The following is an 18,170-nucleotide window of genomic DNA, read 5'->3' on the forward strand; positions in this document are numbered from 1 at the left end:
TCAGGAAAGATTTCTTTCATAATGGGGTCCTCATCAAGTATAGGATGTAACTGTTCAATGATACCCCCTATGAGTTCCAGCGCAGGGAGTAGGTGACAACTAGGGGTGTGCGGTCAGAGGGTGTTTTATTTCTGGACTGATAGCATGAGGACAGTATCGAGGCCGCAGTATATAGGGAATTAACTCCTTCCCCTCCATTCCCCTTCCATGAAAGTCTATTCACAGGGAAAGGATCCTGGACTGATGAAAGGAGGAGAATGCCTACTGGAAGGCACTGAATGCTTTGAATACTGGCTTGATCTCCAGACAGGGGAAGTAATTATCCGTCACTCTTTTTGTTCATATTACCTTCTTTGGTTTGTGTTTATATAGATTCTCTCAGTGGTGAAAGTAACTTAAGGGACTTACAGGTACTCCCATTGTGAGTAGGAGTGAATGGGAGCAGACATATAGGCCAGGGTGTGAGTATGTAGTAACTCGATGGTGAGGGCAATGAACTTGAACTGATATGGCAAAAGACAGGAAGGCAGTTAAAGGATTCTGGAGGGTTGCAGGTGTGGCCAAAGGAGAAGGAGTAGGAGTGTAAAATGATTTTAACAGCAGCATTTTGGATAGATAGGTTGGGAAATAGTTGGGGGTGAGGGAGGCCTGATTTTATGCACTGCAGTTCACTAGTGATCCGATATTAATACAACAGAGAGCTCTGTTCATTTTTCTTGATGAGATTTCAGTGTCAGATGAGGTATTTCATCTGACACTGAGCTCCACAGAGAGTTCATGAAGGAGGTAAGCGGCTCTGACAATATGCTGACTGGTGAGCATTGTTCATTAGAGAGCCCACTTAGCATTCTGAAAAATCATCCTTATTCTGTCAGCATTAATGCCTGGAAGACCACAAGCTAACATTCCCTGATTCAGCAGAACGAAAGCAGCAGCAAATTTATTATGTATAGAATAAACATATATTAATTTAAAATGATGTATCCTGAAATATTTGTTGTATTTTGCTTTTAGCTGTATGGTCTTGATTCTCTAAGCCACAGATAGATTTCTGAGGAGATGGTGTTTCCATCCGGCATAGAACAGCTGTTGGGTCAGTTCCTCAGAGGGTGTAAATCAGCATAGCTCCACTGAACTAAAGGGAGCGACACCAGTTTACAGCAGCAGAGGATCTGGCCCATTTCCCCCTCACCCTCTATTGTCTACTATGTGTATTAATAATGCAGCTGGTGAAACTTCTGCTGTCCGTCTCTGTCATTCTGTCAGCACCGCTGACCTTTGCTGGCCATCGGGGGATGTTGAGCAGCCCCGGACACAGCTGTCTTTTTGAATCAAAAGGGCTTGGTTGAGTTGGTTTGTTGGTAGAGGCAAGTAGCAGAGCAAATTTGTGAAAATGCACCAAGCTTTTCACCTCCACACACCTGGGTTCAAATCCTTAGGCCACAAGTGACAATTAGTTTGGTGGGCTCAGAAGCCATATCAAAGACCACCCCTAGAACTCAGCATGACTGGCAGTGCGTTGGAATGAGCTAGAATGGAATAACAGAGCTGCTGGGGGCCACTACAGAAGATCTTTAGCAAAGCTATATAGGGAGTTTTCCCAACGCCTGCTCACAGGGAGGGGAATTCATCACTGGGCTGTGGCTCCTTTATACCAGTTCCAGCATAAAACTAGCTGCAAAGTAGGCAGGTGCCCACATAGGACAGGCACAGACCCATCTACACCAGCTCTGTGCCCCACCCACAGGAGGCCATTGCTCAGTGGGAAAGCTGGGGGTAGAAGGAGGTGTGGTGGGATGTCCCTGCCTCTTGACGATTCCCTACAGCAGCAGGGAGAGCAAGACAGGACAGAGCTCAGGCTGCTCAAACCTGCTCCAGGGGTCACTCCAGCCCTAGCACAGAAGAGCTGCAGAGCATCCCCTCTCAATCCTTACAGCGGGCTCTGCACTGGTACTGAGATGTAATCCTAGCAACGCGTCTGGCTCTAATCACTGCTGTAACTCTTTTCATAAATGGATTTTGGTGCTTAAACGTCAACTAATTTATTTAGGGTTGTTAAGTGGCCAGCAAATCAGCTTTTTGTTCTCATTTGAACATAGCCATCCTGGCATTAAATGGTCATTTTCATATCACATACAAAGACATGTGCATTACATCACCATCCCCTTTGGGCTGCACTGGAAATCAGAACTGGTAAAGAAGCCGAGTCTAAGGTGCAAGACTTGAACTGAAAGGCAAGTTTGTGACCAGTCGAGCCACAGGTACATCTGTGTCATCTTGCAACAAATTTGTGGCCCCTTCGGGTTACACATTTGACACCACACGCCATGGCTACTTGGATTTTCACAGTGACAGTATTCAGATGGTGATGGGCATGGAAACTTAACAGAATAGGGGCATGCTTTATCATAAGGTTACATTTATAAGCAGTTTATAAAGGACTAATAGATGATATAAGCAGGTCACAATGAGTAGTATGTAGTAAAGAAAGTTATAAGTATATTTGTAGAGGGTATTGAAGATGGTTTTAAATCATGTTTGTAATCAGTCTTTTGACTTGTTGGAGACTATGGCACTCAATTCACCACTCATTGAAACATCTATTAGCCTTTATAAACTATTTATTAATATACCCTTAATACAAAGTGGGACCTGGAAGGGACTACAATAAAGTGGGGGTAGAATTCAAACTCTTTTTCAAAACACCCAGGTTCTGCCACTGGAGCTAAAGTTGATTCCCCAAAAACATTGTAATAGAGGGAGCTTCACGTGATAGAGGGTAGAAATTATTGTCAATGGAGTTACTGGGAAATAGCAGCTTCTCCTTTTCAATTTAGCATCCGAGAGAGAAAGAGAATGATAATCTGCTTTAGGTAATCACCTGACTTAATTTAGTAGGAGCCAAATTAGCATCCAAAGGGCTTTCAGTCAGGAAAGAAAGTCATACCTAGTGTGGTCATGACAAAAGGGAGCTAGTTTTGGCTTGACCAAAGACAGATATGGGAATGAACTTTAGTCTGAGTACAGAGTAATCTAAGGATGTATCCATGTGTTTAAGGTGATACCTCTCTAAATTCAAATAAAGTTTTGAAAATAACCTGGCCAGGGACAAGAGGTGAATGACACCTAGTTATCTCAAGGAGCAGGTTCAATACAATACTAAAAAAAAAAAATTGGAAGATATATGTAAGTATTCATACAGGAGAAGGAAACAACTGTGTTTGTCCAGGGAAAGGTTGATTATTCAGCTTTCCAAAATAAGTGCACCTGTGCAAATATTATGGCCCTTATATAAAAAATAACACCTTAACATTTCATAATCAATTGGACAGTACAAATTAACACCTTTACTTTACGGCATATATATTCAAGAATATATCAAGGGGAGTTTCCTTGACCAGAAACTTACTGTGGCTGTGCCTGCACTAGAGAACTGAACTATTGGTAGTTGATCTATTGAGACAGCATCAATATAAGTACTAGAGATTCAGTTGCGTCTGCTCTAGCCATGTTCTTTCAGCTTTACTCTGAATCCCCATTTATGCTTTACCACACTATTGCAATCACACTTCCCTGTAAGTACCGAGCCTTCAGTTCTCAACCCCGCTCCCTGAAACAGTGGCTTCTGGGAGTTTTCAGTGAGCTCAGGGTAACTGTGGGGAAAGAGGTGAAATTCTCACCTTACGTTGGGCATCTCCCAGAATTCCACAGGTGCTGATGCTAATTCCAAAACCTTTTCTCAAAATGGAGGCTAGGGTGAACACTTACCCCTTGCTCTTTCCTCAGCAAGAAAAGGGGAGCTTTAAAAAAGCAGTTTCAAGGCAGCTGAAAGTATGTTCTGGCACTACCTGCACAGGGCCAAAACCCAAGACAATAGTTCAGAGTTATTTCTACAGAGCTCATCTGCACCCCCTCACCCCACCAGCAGCACATGAGAAACATGTGGTCTTACAGTGTTTGAGAATGGTGTTCACTGAGTGGACTGGACAGATACAACTTTGAAGTCCACAGTGAATTTTTGCATGGCAAAATATAGTGTGTTGCACAGGCTTGTGATCAAGGCAGCTGATGTTCTGGTGATCAATGTGGGCTTTAAACCGCTAGGATTCCTGAATAGCGCAGGATGTATGTTTCCATTCTGTAGAAAAGAGTGGCAGGTTCTTGTGTGGAAGGTAGCCACATCAAATGGTTGATGGCAGGGGGATGGAGCCTCAGGCATTACTGCCAATAGAACTTATTAATAATAATCCTTTTCAATGATGCAATTCTAAATCAAAACTCCAATGAGACAGTGGCCAAAACTGCAATATATTAATCTCTTGTATCTCATTTAGCCATCTAGCTGTGCTGGGTTACGTAACACCTCTCACTATAACTAGTTTCAGTTGCATCTCATGTATCTGGGGGTCATACCTGCCATGCACAATGACTCAGTGGAAACACTTTTTAAAATATATTTACCGTACTTGCTAATCAAGCGCCCACCATGAAGGAAAAATAAATCAAGTTCTGTACTTGAGAATCAGCTGATTAAAACATCAATTGAGTGATCATAAGGCACACAGCAAATGCTATGCTTAGAGCTGAGTGTTTGCAAGAAACAATTTCTGTGCCTTGATGATGATGCAAGCACTTTGGGCAAGAATATTCATGCCTGTGACTTTGCAATTCATTTTCTACTAATATTTGTATCAATAAAACTCAATCATTTGAATGTTAGCAGAAAAACAGGGTACAAGTATGGTCAGACTAAACTCATCTAAAAATCTAAATGCATATCTGTAAAAAAATTCATATCTTTTGCATTATTCACTTACTCTAGTGGTGCTCCACATGCTATTCACAAATAGCTTCTAAAGGGCCCAGCATATCCATATACCTCTGGGCAGGTTTAAAGAAGACCATAAAGGATTTGAAGAGATGTTTATTATTAACTGATGTTGCATAACTCTCTACATGCTACCGTGAAAATGTGTTTCTTGGATGGAAAATAGCATCATTTCTATTTGTCAATTGCATTTGATCATTGAAGTATCCTGAACTGTAACAAAGGAAAGATTACTTTTACTGATTTGCTGTATAATAGTATTATAGTAGGTTGCTATGACAACAAGATGTAACGCCCCTGTATTTGAATGGGGCTCTCGCTTCAAAGGTATTAGAAATCTACAAATTTCAGCCATTTGTACTTCAAATAGTCATTTCATCCTGAAATTATCACCCTGTAGGGAAGTATAAATGTTATCACTAAGCAATTTCTTGCAAGAGAGCAGCAACAAAATGAAGTTTTAAGTAACAAGTTTATTTTTTAAAAATGTTACATGCTGATAAAAAAAAACTGTACAGATAAAAGTAAAAAAGATCCCGCTGAGAGAGATGCAAAGGCAAATATTAGGCTCTAATGAATCACCAAAGCAAAAATATCTGGTGGGTGTTTATTAATAATTTATCGTATTACAGTAGCACAGGGGGACTGGCCCCCCATTATGCTAGCTATTGTACAAACTCATAATAGGAGATAGTACCTTCCACAAAGAACTGAGTCTAAAAAAAGTGAATGCAAGTATGTGGAGTGGGGAAGGACTTCCTTATAAAAGTACATCAAGAGCCAGGCTCTGTGATCTGAGGTGCATGCCAGTGATCACAGCAAGGAACAGTATTATGAATAAACAAGTTAATTAGGAACAAACAAGAACAAACCCCAACTTTAATGTACTGCTTGTTGTGTACATGTACCACTGCTCACTATTGGGTGGGATATTTTAGGCTTCCTCAAGCATTCAGTGGAAATATTCCCATTACCTTCAGGCCTTTAGTGTGCAGTTTGGAATTCTCCCAGCTATGATGAATCCTATTTTCTGCCCCCTTCAATGCCCTCCACCACTAGATTCATAAGAAAACATTCATTAAATGGCCTAAAAAGAGGATATTGCATGTATCAGTTAAGGAAGATTCTCTTTTAGCTCAAGTGGTAAAGTGCTATGTTTTCTAAAGCTCTGAGTTCTATTCCCCAAGCTGCATCGTATATAGCTAGCTGGCAAAAAAAAACAATATCTACAAGTGATTGCAGATCATTATAATTTTTCCCTGTTCTTTTTAACGGTTCAATTCAGAGAAGAACAAATTCATACACACTTGGGGAGCCTACTTGGCTCAGAACTAACCTTGGATTGGATCTGAGAGAAAGTGAGCAGGGAAGGTGGTGAAACAAAGAAAGTAAGAGGATGGATAGAGTTGGGGCAGACAGTAGAGATTAGTCATAGTTGCGAGATCTGGACACAGCCAGCTTTGTTTGGGAGGAAGGCTGAAGTTCACACTGGTACAAATGATTCGGGCCCTGCCAAATTCACGGCCATGAAAAATGCATCATGGACCATGAAATCTGGTCTCCTCCTGTGAAATCTGGTCTTGTGTGTGCTTTTACCCTATACTATGCAGATTTCACGGGGAAGACCAGTGTTTCTGAAATTGGGGTCCTTACCCAAAACGGAGTTACTGGTGGGTCACAAAGTTATTTTAGAGGGATTGAGGTATTGCCCCCCTTACATCTCCACTGCCTTCAGAGCAGGGTGTCCGGAGAGCAGTGGCTGTTGGCAGGTGCCTACCTCTGAAGGCAGCGCCCAGCCATCAGCAGCTCAGAAGTGAGGGTGGCAATACCATACCATGCCATCCTTTCTTCTGCACTGCTGCCTTCAGAGCTGGAGAGTGCCAGCTGCTGGCTGAGGGCCCAGCTCTGCAGGCAGCAGGCAGAAATAAGGATGGCAATACCATACCTTGCCATCCTTACTTCTGTACTGGTGCTGGCGGTGGCTCTGCCTTCACACCTGAGATCCTGGCCAGCAGCCACCTCTCTCCTGCTGCCCAGCTCTGAAAGCAGCACCGCTGCCAGCCACGGCACAGAAGTAAGGGTAGCAGTAACGTTGCGAGCTCCCCACAACTCCTTTTGGGTCAGGACCCCTACAATTACAACACCCTGAAATTTCAGATTTAAATAGCTGAAATAATTAAATTTACTCTTTTTAAAAACTATGACCATGAAATTGAGCAAAATGGACCGTGAATTTGGTAGGGCCCTACAAATGATAAAAGTGCAGATTCCAAGCAGGAGGGAGAGCTTAGCAGGACTGAGGCTCCTGGGTGCAATGACAGTACAAATTATAAATAACAATAATGTTCGCAGTGTTGTTGTAGCCTTGTGGGTCCCAGGATATTAGTGAGACAAGATGTGTGAGGTAATGTCTTTTATGGGACCAACTTGCATTGGTGAAAGAGCCAAGCTTTCAAGCTACACAGAGCTCTTCTTCACCTCTGGACCAGATCTGCGTAGCTGCAAAGCTTGTCTCTTTGGCCAACAGAAATTGGTCAAATAACAATACTCTCAGTTATAACAGGGTTAATTCAATAATATCAGAAGAGTACTATAACTGAGAACTTAACATTTGTATTTACAAAGCCTGTAAGCTTTCTAGCTGTAGACCACCTTAATGCCACCAGTCTACATACTGATGCTGCTTTATTGCGAAATATGCAGACTAGGGGTGCTTATTTCACTAGATACTTTTCCACTGGCAAGTCGTAATAGGCAGTTAATGACCATGTCTTTGGCCTTAGTGGTCTCCATATTCCTCTCCCGTGATATCTGCATGCTGATTTGGTCTACGTTGGTCATGATGAGCTCAGAGGCCATGATCTGAGTGGGGGATGCGCTGTTGACCATGCTGTCCATGATATACTGTTTGTACAACTCCACCACTTTCTGCTCTAGGTAGTCATTCAGTATTGAATTGGAGAGGGGCTGCTGGTGTTGCATTATGCTAGTCACTCGCCAGCATGACGAGTACCCTTGGACGGGCTTGCGAATGAGGTCATTGGGTGGCATCATGGATTCCATAGGCGGAGGAATCTCTGATGACTCCAAAAATGGGCCTATCCCACTGTCACAGGTAAAATCTGTTGTTACTGAGCTGATAGGCATCACATGGCCACCAGCGATATGCAAATCATTGTAATTCTTGCAAATGCTTTTACAGGAAGAAGGAACCAGGTAGGTATCTCTACTTGTGGATCCTCCAGCCATATTCCCAGCTGGAGATGTTTGCCTTTCAAACTCTGGGCTCTGAATAACCTGCGGTAAAGTCTCTTTCTGTCTTCCATTGTGTTTGCTTCCTTTTGAACGGACTGAAGAAAAGAACTTGCCCACAGACCACCTCTGAAAGAGACTTCTGCCCTGTGTTTCATCCATGGAGGAATAGGTAAAGCCACACATGACACTCATCTCATGCACCTTCTCCTCTGCTTCTCGCTTTCTGTAGAGCTTGGAACTCAAGAAGTCCTCACAAAAATAGGGGATTCCACAAAGATACCCTTCTGACAACATTCTTGAAAAAAGAGGAAATAAGACATCAAAGATTAAATTAGATCATAAACCAACAGGAAGATGGAACAAAAAAACAACAAGAAAAGGCAAATAGTTCATTTGTTTGTAAAAAGACTTTTGTATTGATTATGTTCCCCCTGAAAATCTGTTATTGGTTGCATATAGATTAGCTTCAGATCAGGATATCACCATAGGAGTTTACCACTTTTTAAATGGCTTAAATGAATGCAGTGAGCAGCTAGGCTGCTAACTGTGATGTTAGACCAATCACATAAAATAATTTTATGTACACCACTATATACAATATACTGTGTTTTTGTTTTATAAGGATATTTTGTGCAATGGCTTGTGGTTTATATCTATATGGTTTCTGCAGAAAGTGTATTGATTTCAGTGGGTGGCCATAAAAAGTGGGTTTTTTCCATTCTCCATGCACATTCAAGCTATGGGGTTTATTCCAAAACTTGAAGGCCTTCACATGCCACCGTTTGAAAAGGTGGATCTCACACTCAGAATGTGAATCTGACTTCTTCCTTCTTCTCAGGCTGAATAATTGTTATTTTCGTGGTTTCTTTTTAATTTAAAAAAACCCGCCATAGAGTGATTATACAAATTTCTGTACTTGGACTGGCTAATATTGGTTAACAGCCAGTCTGAATGGTCACTTTGAGTTTCCAAATTGAGACAGCTAGGGCCTGGTTTTCAGACATTCTCAGTACCCCCAGCTCCTGTTCATTTTGGTTGGAGTTTTGGATGCTCAGCAGTTCTGGAAACAGGGCCACACTATCTCAAGTCAGACACCCAGAAATCAAGGCTCCCAAAATCATTGGCTAGTTTTGAGAATGTAGACCATACAGTATAGTTACAGAAAAATAGCCATACAATGATTATTGAAATCAGACACTTAGAAAGCAGTCAGAGTGCATAGTACTGTGTAACTGGGAGATACATGCATCGCTATGCACCAGGAAATGTTCAGCCTCCCAGCACATTCAATTTCAGTATAATTATTCATAATTATGCAACAGTTTTTCTAAACCAGTGGCAGGAAAATATCCTGTAAGAAAGGGGTCCTAGACCAGTCCCACATGGTGGAGCAAAGAGGAAGTTAAGTTTTACCAAGCAGATTTCACATGTCCAAATCATTTTTATAGTACAAAACTACCAAGTGACCCACGAGAAATTAAATAGTCTTCACTTTAATAACATGTAGAACTCTTCATTTAACATTTAATCCAATTATAAAATGCAATAGGCACGGATATTGTCTCCACAGGGAGGAACACATGTTATAGATATTTTTCAGTTTATTCAACTGTTTCAGAACACCAGAACTGAGAGCACACAAGTGATTGGGAAATGCTTATACAAACTGTGAAAGGAGAGGTGGTATCATTATGTGGCCCATGGGATACTACATGCCAACTTTGTGGTTGTCACTCATTATCGGTGGGTGTGATAGGGCTTTCACCTCCTCCAAGAGCCATTCCTTGCATTACAGTAGCCATTGCAAAATGTTGCAATACATATTGGACAAAGTCCTGGTCTTGGCTATGGAAGCGTCCTCAGAAACTGGGGCAGAAAGGAGCTGTCAGCAGGAGAGAACAGGCCCGTCTGTGCAAAGAACCCATTCTGAGTTAGGAGGGAGGAGAAAGTAATTCACCCAGGGCCTCTCAGAATGTAATCTGTGTGTGGAGATAATATCTACATACATGTGTTAGGGACTCTGAGTCCTGGCTGTCCTCTGTCCCTGTGGCAGCTCCATGTTTACCTCAGCCCTGTGACTCCAGTAACAGCAGTTAGCAGAACACGGGAAGAGACATAGACTAGTGTCCATGGAGGGTTCCTGAGAGGGGGAGATCTCTTTCCCATGAGGACAGCGTGCCCTCTCAGATGACTGGTTTCTAGCATCCCTTCCTTTTAAACAGCTTCAGAAACCCTATCTGGAGCTTAATTGCCCTTAGGATTAATTGCTGCTGGTTTACTTTATTTATTAGCCACACTAAGAGAGCCATGAAAATCTACTTCAGAATGCCAGATAAATTCTGCTTCCATCATAGCAGGAGGAGATGCCAAAATAGTTCTCTCCTATAGTCTTTCACAGGAAACAGTAGAGTGTTGGCTTTTACTTTGGTCAGACCAAATGTGGAATTATTGTGATACTGACCCATATACTTATTTTTGGTGTAGATATTGAGAAATATGTAAAACTATATTACATGATCTATCCCATTTCTAATCACTGTACATAGGCTGTGCCCAGTTTATGTAGCATGTGTCATCATTGTTTTCCCAGCTGCCAGATGTACCATTCTTCTATCAGAAAGTGATGAGCAGGGAACTGAAACTGCTGGTTTCATTTCTTTGGCCAAATTCTGTAGTTCTTATTTTCAGGGTCAGATCACACCCAGTGCTGAGGTGGGGGAACCCAGAAAACTCATGAAACTGAGCAAGTTCAGACCCACAGACTACTTGGAAAAATCTAGTTGGCTGAGTGGGCTTTACCCTCTTGCTCTGTAGAGGATTGTTTCCCTTTCAGCCTGCAGATGTTCCCAGGTCTTCAAGCGAAATCGTGTTAAGGTGAGAGGCAATTCTGAGGGCCTGGACATTTACACGGAAGCTCAATACATTCCTGTTATCCCCTCCATCCTCTGCCCATCAATTCAGCTAGAGGCAAGTTGCCATGGTCTCACTACTGGCAACTGGCCACACAGAGGGGATTAGCATGTGGAAAGGGTCAGCATTATTTCCTACAGGTGCTTTTTCTTTGGTAAGGGAAGAACAGTTATTCCCAGTTCCATTTTCTCCTGCCTCCAATACACATGCACACCACAGAGTCGCAAATGCACAGAGATTGTGTATAAGGGATTCCACAGAGTTGGAGCGATGAGGATTTCATGCTCCTTTAGATCAGTCTATTTTTCTCCTATCCTTCCTTGAAAAATTCACATGGATGTTTCATTCCATGGGGGACAAAGAGAGCAGATGGCCTAGTTCATGGTCTTTACTCTTGACATGTTTTGCCTGAGACAGGGCTGCCGGATTTTATTTTTTACTATGGGTGACTGATTAAATTCTAAAGGAATACTAGCATAGCTTGCACTGGGGAGGAATAAAAGAGGCACTGCCTGTTGTAAATCTTTATTACCTTTATATCTTTTCGGTTTTTAAAACCAAGTCCCTGGCATATGCCTTAACCTGGGTATTTTCTGCATTTCAGTGGAGAGATAAGTCGACCCTTGATCTATGCTGCTAGCATTAGTGTGACTAGAGTGAGCCTCTGCGCAAATATCCAGAATCCAGCAATATCATAGGCTTTCTCAGACTGACAGATTCACTGCTTGGAGATGATGGCAGTGTGTGTACAAAGAGCCCAGTGCACAGCTGATAGAGAAGCTACATAACAACACAGAATTGAACTGACTACCTAGCCTAGGCTAAGCAAGAGCCTGGAGCAATATATATATATATATATAAGAAGAGTAGTAATAAAATCTGCTTGTCCCCTAAAAAGCCTGAGTGAGTTAGAAGATTTCTAGATAAAGTGAAAGGAATGTAGTACAGCCAGTGGGCACAAGGATATGTGGGATGCGGGCTTTTAGAAAGGGACGGACACAAATACATTTGGGACCACAATGTGTCTGGCATCCAGGCTCCCAAAGTATGGTCCTAAATAACGTTATAGGTGTTCTGTTCGGTATCTGGAGTTCAGCTTCGTATGTGATCCCTATACATACACAAGTTCTTCCAGCTGGCTTCCTAGAATCACAGGTGCAAATAATCCCTTCTCCCTTCATGGAGGGAATGAAAATCCTATGGATCCCTTTCCGGAAATCTTCTCCCACCCCCTACGACTCCGAGAAGCCCTTCCATGAGGTTAGGGATCCTGGTTGGGGGATGGGAGGATGTAGAGCCAAGGCCCACCCTATGCGTACTTTATACAAAAGTTATAGTGACCATCAGTATTAACTTTATATCTTATGGCACTCTTACTTCCTACTCCCATCTTAGAATCATAGAATCATAGAATATCAGGGTTGGAAGGGACCTCAGGAGGTCATCTAGTCCAACCCCGTGCTCAAAGCAGGAACAATCCCCAATTAAATCATCCCAGCCAGGGCTTTGTCAAGCCTGACCTTAAAAACTTCTAAGGAAGGAGATTCTACCACCTCCCTAGGTAACGCATTCCAGTGTTTCACCACCCTCCTAGTGAAAAAATTTTTCCTAATATCCAACCTAAACCTCCCCCACTGCAACTTGAGACCATTACTCCTTGTCCTGTCCTCTTCTACCACTGAGAATAGTCTAGAACCATCCTCTCTGGAACCACCTCTCAGGTAGTTGAAAGCAGTATCAAATCCCCCCTCATTCTTCTCTTCTGCAGACTAAACAATCCCAGTTCCCTCAGCCTCTCCTCATAAGTCATGTGTTCCAGACCCCTAATCATTTTTGTTGCCCTTCGCTGGACTCTCTCCAATTTATCCACATCCTTCTTGTAGTGTGGGGCCCAAAACTGGACACAGTACTCCAGATGAGGCCTCACCAAAGTCAAATAGAGGGAGATGATCACGTCCCTCGATCTGCTCACTATGCCCCTACTTATACATCCCAAAATGCCATTGGCCTTCTTGGCAACAAGGGCACACTGCTGACTCATATCCAGCTTCTCGTCCACTGTCACCCCTAGGTCCTTTTCTGCAGAACTGCTGCCTAGCCATTCGGTCCCTAGTCTGTAGCTGTGCATTGGGTTCTTCCGTCCTAAGTGCAGGACCCTGCACTTATCCTTATTGAACCTCATCAGATTTCTTTTGGCCCAATCCTCCAATTTGTCTAGGTCCCTCTGTATCCTATCCCTGCCCTCCAGCGTATCTACCACTCCTCCCAGTTTAGTATCATCCGCAAATTTGCTGAGAGTGCAATCCACACCATCCTCCAGATCATTTATGAAGATATTGAACAAAACCGGCCCCAGGACTCACCCCTGGGGCACTCCACTTGACACCGGCTGCCAACTAGATATGGAGCCATTGATCACTACCCGTTGAGCCCGACAATCTAGCCAACTTTCTACCCACCTTATAGTGCATTCATCCAGCCCATACTTCTTTAACTTGCTGACAAGAATACTGTGGGAAACCGTGTCAAAAGCTTTGCTAAAGTCAAGAAACAATACATCCACTGCTTTCCCTTCATCCACAGAACCAGTAATCTCATCATAAAAGGCGATTAGATTAGTCAGGCATGACCTTCCCTTGGTGAATCCATGCTGACTGTTCCTGATCACTTTCCTCTCATGTAAGTGCTTCAGGATTGATTCTTTGAGGACCTGCTCCATGATTTTTCCGGGGACTGAGGTGAGGCTGACTGGCCTGTAGTTCCCAGGATCCTCCTTCTTCCCTTTTTTAAAGATTGGCACTACATTAGCCTTTTTCCAGTCATCTGGGACTTCCCCCGTTCGCCACGAGTTTTCAAAGATAATGGCCAATGGCTCTGCAATCACAGCCGCCAATTCCTTTAGCACTCTCGGATGCAACTCATCCGGCCCCATGGACATGTGAACGTCCAGCTTTTCTAAATAGTCCCTAACCACCTCTTTCTCCACAGAGGGCTGGCCATCTATTCCCCATGTTGTGATGCCCAGCGCAGCAGTCTGGGAGCTGACCTTGTTAGTGAAGACAGAGGCAAAAAAAGCATTGAGTACATTAGCTTTTTCCACATCCTCTGTCACTAGGTTGTCTCCCTCATTCATTAAGGGGCCCACACTTTCCTTGGCTTTCTTCTTGTTGCCAACATACCTGAAGAAACCCTTCTTGTTACTCTTAACATCTCTCGCTAGCTGCAGCTCCAGGTGCGATTTGGCCCTCCTGATTTCATTCCTACATGCCCGAGCAATATTTTTATACTCTTCCCTGGTCATATGTCCAAACTTCCACTTCTTGTAAGCTTCTTTTTTATGTTTAAGATCCGCTAGGATTTCACCGTTAAGCCAAGCTGGTCGCCTGCCATATTTACTATTCTTTCGACACATCGGGATGGTTTGTCCCTGTAACCTCAACAGGGATTCCTTGAAATACAGCCAGCTCTCCTGGACTCCTTTCCCCTTCATGTTAGTCTCCCAGGGGATCCTACCCATCCGTTCCCTGAGGGAGTCGAAGTCTGCTTTCCTGAAGTCCAGGGTCCGTATCGTGCTGCTTACCTTTCTTCCCTGTGTCAGGATCCTGAACTCAACCAACTCATGGTCACTGCCTCCCAGATTCCCATCTACTTTTGCTTCCCCTACTAATTCTTCCCGGTCTGTGAGCAGCAGGTCAAGAAAAGCGCCCCCCCTAGTTGGCTCCTCTAGTACTTGCACCAGGAAATTGTCCCCTACGCTTTCCAAAAACTTCCTGGATTGTCTATGCGCCGCTGTATTGCTCTCCCAGCAGATATCAGGAAAATTAAAGTCACCCATGAGAACCAGGGCGTGCGATCTAGTAGCTTCTGCAAGCTGCCAGAAGAAAGCCTCATCCACCTCATCCCCCTGGTCCGGTGGTCTATAGCAGACTCCCACCACTACATCACTCTTGTTGCTCACACTTCTAAACTTAATCCAGAGACACTCAGGTTTTTCTGCAGTTTCGTACCGGAGCTCTGAGCAGTCATACTGCTCCCTTACATACAGTGCTACTCCCCCACCTTTTCTGCCCTGCCTGTCCTTCCTGAACAGTTTATAACCATCCATGACAGTACTCCAGGCATGTGAGTTATCCCACCAAGTCTCTGTTATTCCAATCACGTCATAATTCTTGAGGAGCTATAGCTGGACGTGGAGCCCTGACAGTGCAGTGCCTGTGGAGGCCTCACTGGCAGGAACCATAGGGGGTTAGGGAAAGCCAGGAAAGAGGGCGGAGCCATACAGTTTCCATGAAGATGGTGGAATTCCCTGACATCCCCAGATTTAGGAAACTGAACCTCCTGCTCATGGCTTAAATTCAGCTGGAGCTGTCCGGAGCAAAGCTCTGATCAATATTTTCAGACCCACAGGACAGAAGCCCTGAGCCCCGGGGAGCTCCAGGAAATACTCTATGAGAATTTAAGCCCTGCTCCTGCTCATCTGATGAGGAGTAACTTGCCCCCTTCCACTCCCCAACACGTACACAATGGAACAGTCTTGTACAAATTCTCCATGGGGAACTCCAATAAGTTTCCAGTCCCCTACACCTTTTTGTCGAATGTGGTCTTCATTTCAGGTCAGAAAAGGTTCTCTGGGCCATCCACTCTAAACTGCATTTTGCAAGACTCTTTGCTGTGTACATCTGAAAAGCCCTATAGCAAAGCTGTTGTTGAATATTTACAGTGACTGTGCCTCAAGTGCTTCTATTTGGAGTTCATTATACTGCTCTGTTGCCACTATGGCTAAGAACCTTTCCAAATATCAAATAAACACTTTTCTTCATTAGCCTCAGACAAGATCTCCTTTGCCTACTCCCACCTAAAGCTAGGAGTTATATCCTTCCCTTGTGTATAACTTCCTTAAAGGTGTTTGCCAACTGTGAGCATGATTCCTCTGAATCTGCTCCTTGTCTAGATTACAATTACATGGGCCAAATCTTGCAAACTAGCTGCCTACATTATACAAAACATGCATTTGCCTGCACCAAGGGGGTACAAAGGAACATAAAAATTGCCATTCTGGATTGGGCAGTTGCTGTCTCTAATCCAATAACCTGTCTCTGACAGTGGCCAATACCAGATGCTTCAGTGGAAGGTGCAAAAAAACTCCATAATGGGCAATCATGGCACAACCTACCCATAGATTAACTAACTCTGCTAGTGTGAAACCGAAGCCCAAGGGTTTCAGCCCCTGAGTCCTGTTGCCCAGGGCTGAAGCTGAAGCCTGAGCACCGCTTCGGCTTCAACCCCAGGCGGTGGGGCTCTGGCGTTCGCTTTAGGAGGTGGGGCTCAGGCTTCAGCTCCAGCCCAGGACCCTAGCAAGTCTGACACCAGCACTGGTGACCCCATTAAAGCCCACTGGCAACCCACAGGTTGAGAACCCCTGTACTATACAATTTAGAGTGATAAAATCTTTGTTTCTACATGTCTCTCTTCTAAGTAAACTGAAATCTCTATTTAGTCAGTCTTAACTCTGTGGATTTTGTATGTGCATTTCAAAGCTATATCCATGTTGTGACAGTTCATTAATATTTTGCATCTCAAGTAATTGGAATGGGGGAAATGGATTCATGTGCTCTTGTTACTGAAAGTGTTACACTTAGTAGGAGTGGGGGACAGAGAAAGAGCTACAGTACATTGCTATTGAAATGACTGCCATTTTATGAAGAGTGAACAGGAGGAAAGTGCACGAACCTGACCATGGAATGAAAGGGTTACATCTGCTGGGGACTAAATGTAAGAGAGAGAAATAGTGTGTGTGCGTGTGTGTCTGTGTGCGTGTGTGCACACTCCTGAATTTCCTGTGAGTCTAGAAAATGCAAGGATTAAAGGTCCTACAGGTAATATTTATTTTAACCACAATTGGGTTGCTCAGAAAAATTCTAAACCTTTTGGCACAGATATACAATATCCATTTTTTACTTGGGGGAAACAATCTGCATATGCAGTACTCTACCTCTAAGCTGTCGCTTGGATAACTTCCTAACTCATACATACACATCAATGAAAAATGATATAAATACCAGCATAAAAGCAGCATATTCAATTACACTTGCTTTAAAAGTATTACATAATGTAGATTATTATTATTTTATTACTTGTATTATGGTAGTGCCTAGAGGCCCAGTCGTGTACCAAGACCCCACACAGGATCTGAGTGACTACGTTTTCATATCCTTAAGCCACATCAAAGACTAACTATTGTGACTCATAGTTTTGGAGGCAGATACACTAGCCTGGAGTTTGTAATATACTTACCAGTTCTGAAGGAACCAGAAATTGCATGTGGAAATTCACAGAAGCTATGTAAAATCATTGAAAACCTACACTGTCCACATGCCAATCAGACAAAGATTATCTGAATTTTACCAATGTGATTGCCAATCAGACACTAACAAGCCAAGTGGAGAGGCAGCAAAAACATTTACAGAGAATTGTACAGTGCATAATGTGTTTTAGTTCTTACCTTCAGGAGCTTAGCAGCTTACCTGAGACAGAAGATACACAACAGGAAATGACCATGCAGAGAAAAATTGTAGTTCTTCCAGACAGTTTAAAAGTTCACTTGTATGTAGCTTTTTTTACATTGCAAAGATGACATGTATTTTGTTTCTCACTCTCCATTACTCAGAAGAATTAAAGGGAAGTCCCTGGGAGATTTGGAGGTTTTATAACTGACTTATTAGAATCACACCATATTAGACCCTTTCTTCCTCTTTTTATGCCAAAATGAAACTGTGTTGTGAAACTAAATGTTGTTAAAATAGTATATTGCAACATAACACGTGTGTACCCATCAGCCTATGCTGCCAGTTCCGTAAAGAGAGATGTTAATGAAATGAAAAAATATAGCAATCTGAGAGAGTTTGATAATCTAGAATTCAGTTGTGTCTTACCTCAGCTTCACTCCATTTATGTAATTTTCCATCTTTACAGAGATGGTAAGTCACCATAGGACCAAACAGGAATCCCTTCCTTAGCAGGCACACGATCTCATAAAGACCCTATTGCATCTAGTCTACTGCCAAATAAGCCAGTACAAGATGCTACTGGCACATCTGAATTGACCCCACAAAACTGAGTAAGAGTTAGCTGAAAGGGGGTTATCAGATTTCTATACTAAGAAAATGATTGCAAACTA

General features: G+C 43.1%; 1 protein-coding gene across 2 annotated transcripts; it reads right to left on the reverse strand.

Moving 5' to 3' along the window:
• Positions 1–5,281: 5,281 nt before the first annotated feature.
• On the reverse strand, positions 5,282–17,719 carry TASL (TLR adaptor interacting with endolysosomal SLC15A4). Of its 2 annotated transcripts, none has more exons than XM_048863502.2 (2): positions 17,518–17,719; positions 5,282–8,378 (listed from the first exon to the last, which is right to left on the reverse strand). In XM_048863502.2, exon 2 carries the CDS (start codon positions 8,375–8,377, stop codon positions 7,514–7,516), a length of 864 nt encoding a protein of 287 aa, XP_048719459.1. In that variant the 5' UTR covers position 8,378; positions 17,518–17,719; the 3' UTR covers positions 5,282–7,513. The 2 variants fall into 2 exon arrangements, with proteins under 2 accessions (XP_048719459.1, XP_074988164.1); XM_075132063.1 differs by having other exon boundaries at positions 17,496–17,719.
• Positions 17,720–18,170: the final 451 nt, after the last annotated feature.

The sequence above is a fragment of the Caretta caretta genome, chromosome 1 (assembly GCF_965140235.1).
Source record: "Caretta caretta isolate rCarCar2 chromosome 1, rCarCar1.hap1, whole genome shotgun sequence".
Taxonomy (NCBI): Eukaryota; Metazoa; Chordata; order Testudines; family Cheloniidae; genus Caretta; species Caretta caretta.